The sequence below is a fragment of the Sphaeroforma arctica genome (assembly GCF_001186125.1).
Source record: "Sphaeroforma arctica JP610 unplaced genomic scaffold supercont1.9669, whole genome shotgun sequence".
Lineage (NCBI taxonomy): Eukaryota > Ichthyosporea > Ichthyophonida > Sphaeroforma > Sphaeroforma arctica.
The window spans coordinates 1-1,041 of NW_014030889.1; the positions used below are offsets into that span (position 1 = coordinate 1).

Here is a 1,041-nt window from a genome sequence, read left to right on the forward strand (position 1 = left end):
ACATATAAATACACACACATATGCATAACAAGTAAGGCAAAGTGCTACGGGGTGGACACGCACCTATGGAGCCAAGTTTCTTGCTGTTGTATTGGTCGTCTTGCCTGTCATCTTCACTCCTTGTGTTCTGGGTGATCAAATGAACAGACATCGCAAAATTAGATCATGCTTAATTTGACATGTGAGAAAATAAGAACCAGGATAAGTGCGATTCACCCGAAACACTCGCTGCCGGAGTATTGTGTGGCAAAACAAGCAGGAGCCACAAAAATGACGTCATGCTTATTTTGACATGTGAGATAATACTATGGAAAGTGCTTATGGTCTGAAAGTCTAGTTACGAATAGTTGTGAAAGACTAGTTACGAAAAGTTGGGAAAGACTAGTTACGAATAGTTGTGAAAGACCTGTGGGACAGAACAAACGGTGGCCAGACTATTGGCCACGGCATAATGCGACATGCAGGGCATGGTATGGCTCGGGTGTGATGAGCGCATTAATCGGAAATTAATTGGATAGCAAGTGCATTAATTCACCAACCCATTAATTTGGCAAGCCACTATTACAACAGCACACGCACACATGCAGCTCTCCCTCTCACGCACATATACATCACGCATTCCCCTAGCTATGGAAACCATTCTCATATGTGACAACCCAAACGAAAGTACTAAGTTATCAACCTAACCAAGCCACTAAAACAACAGCTCACACAGACACAGACACACACATACACAAACAGTCAGACACAGCCACAGCCACAGCTACATACGTCGTCGCTGCTAGTGCCTTGTCCTTCGCCGTCTGGGACTGTCCACTCTTGTGAGCGGTCGTCAGCCTCACGAGTCTCATCCAACTCCATCTGCAAGAAGTCGTTCATCTCCGTGCGCGACTGACGCATGGTGTCATCATCCCATGTGTCGTAGTGTGTCTTGAACATCCGCTGCACCTCCGTACGGGCCACCCTGGGTGGAGACAAAACGAGTGGCAACCGTTAACTGCTGCCTTGTGTATGTACCACACACACACACACACACATATA

General features: G+C 46.5%; 1 protein-coding gene across 1 annotated transcript; it reads right to left on the reverse strand.

Moving 5' to 3' along the window:
- Nucleotides 1-771: 771 nt before the first annotated feature.
- On the reverse strand, nt 772-939 carry SARC_17076 (hypothetical protein; the record flags this gene model as incomplete). Its single annotated transcript, XM_014288825.1, has 1 exon — nt 772-939. A coding segment is annotated over one exon (168 nt), but the record flags the coding sequence as incomplete, so codon positions are not given.
- Nucleotides 940-1,041: the final 102 nt, after the last annotated feature.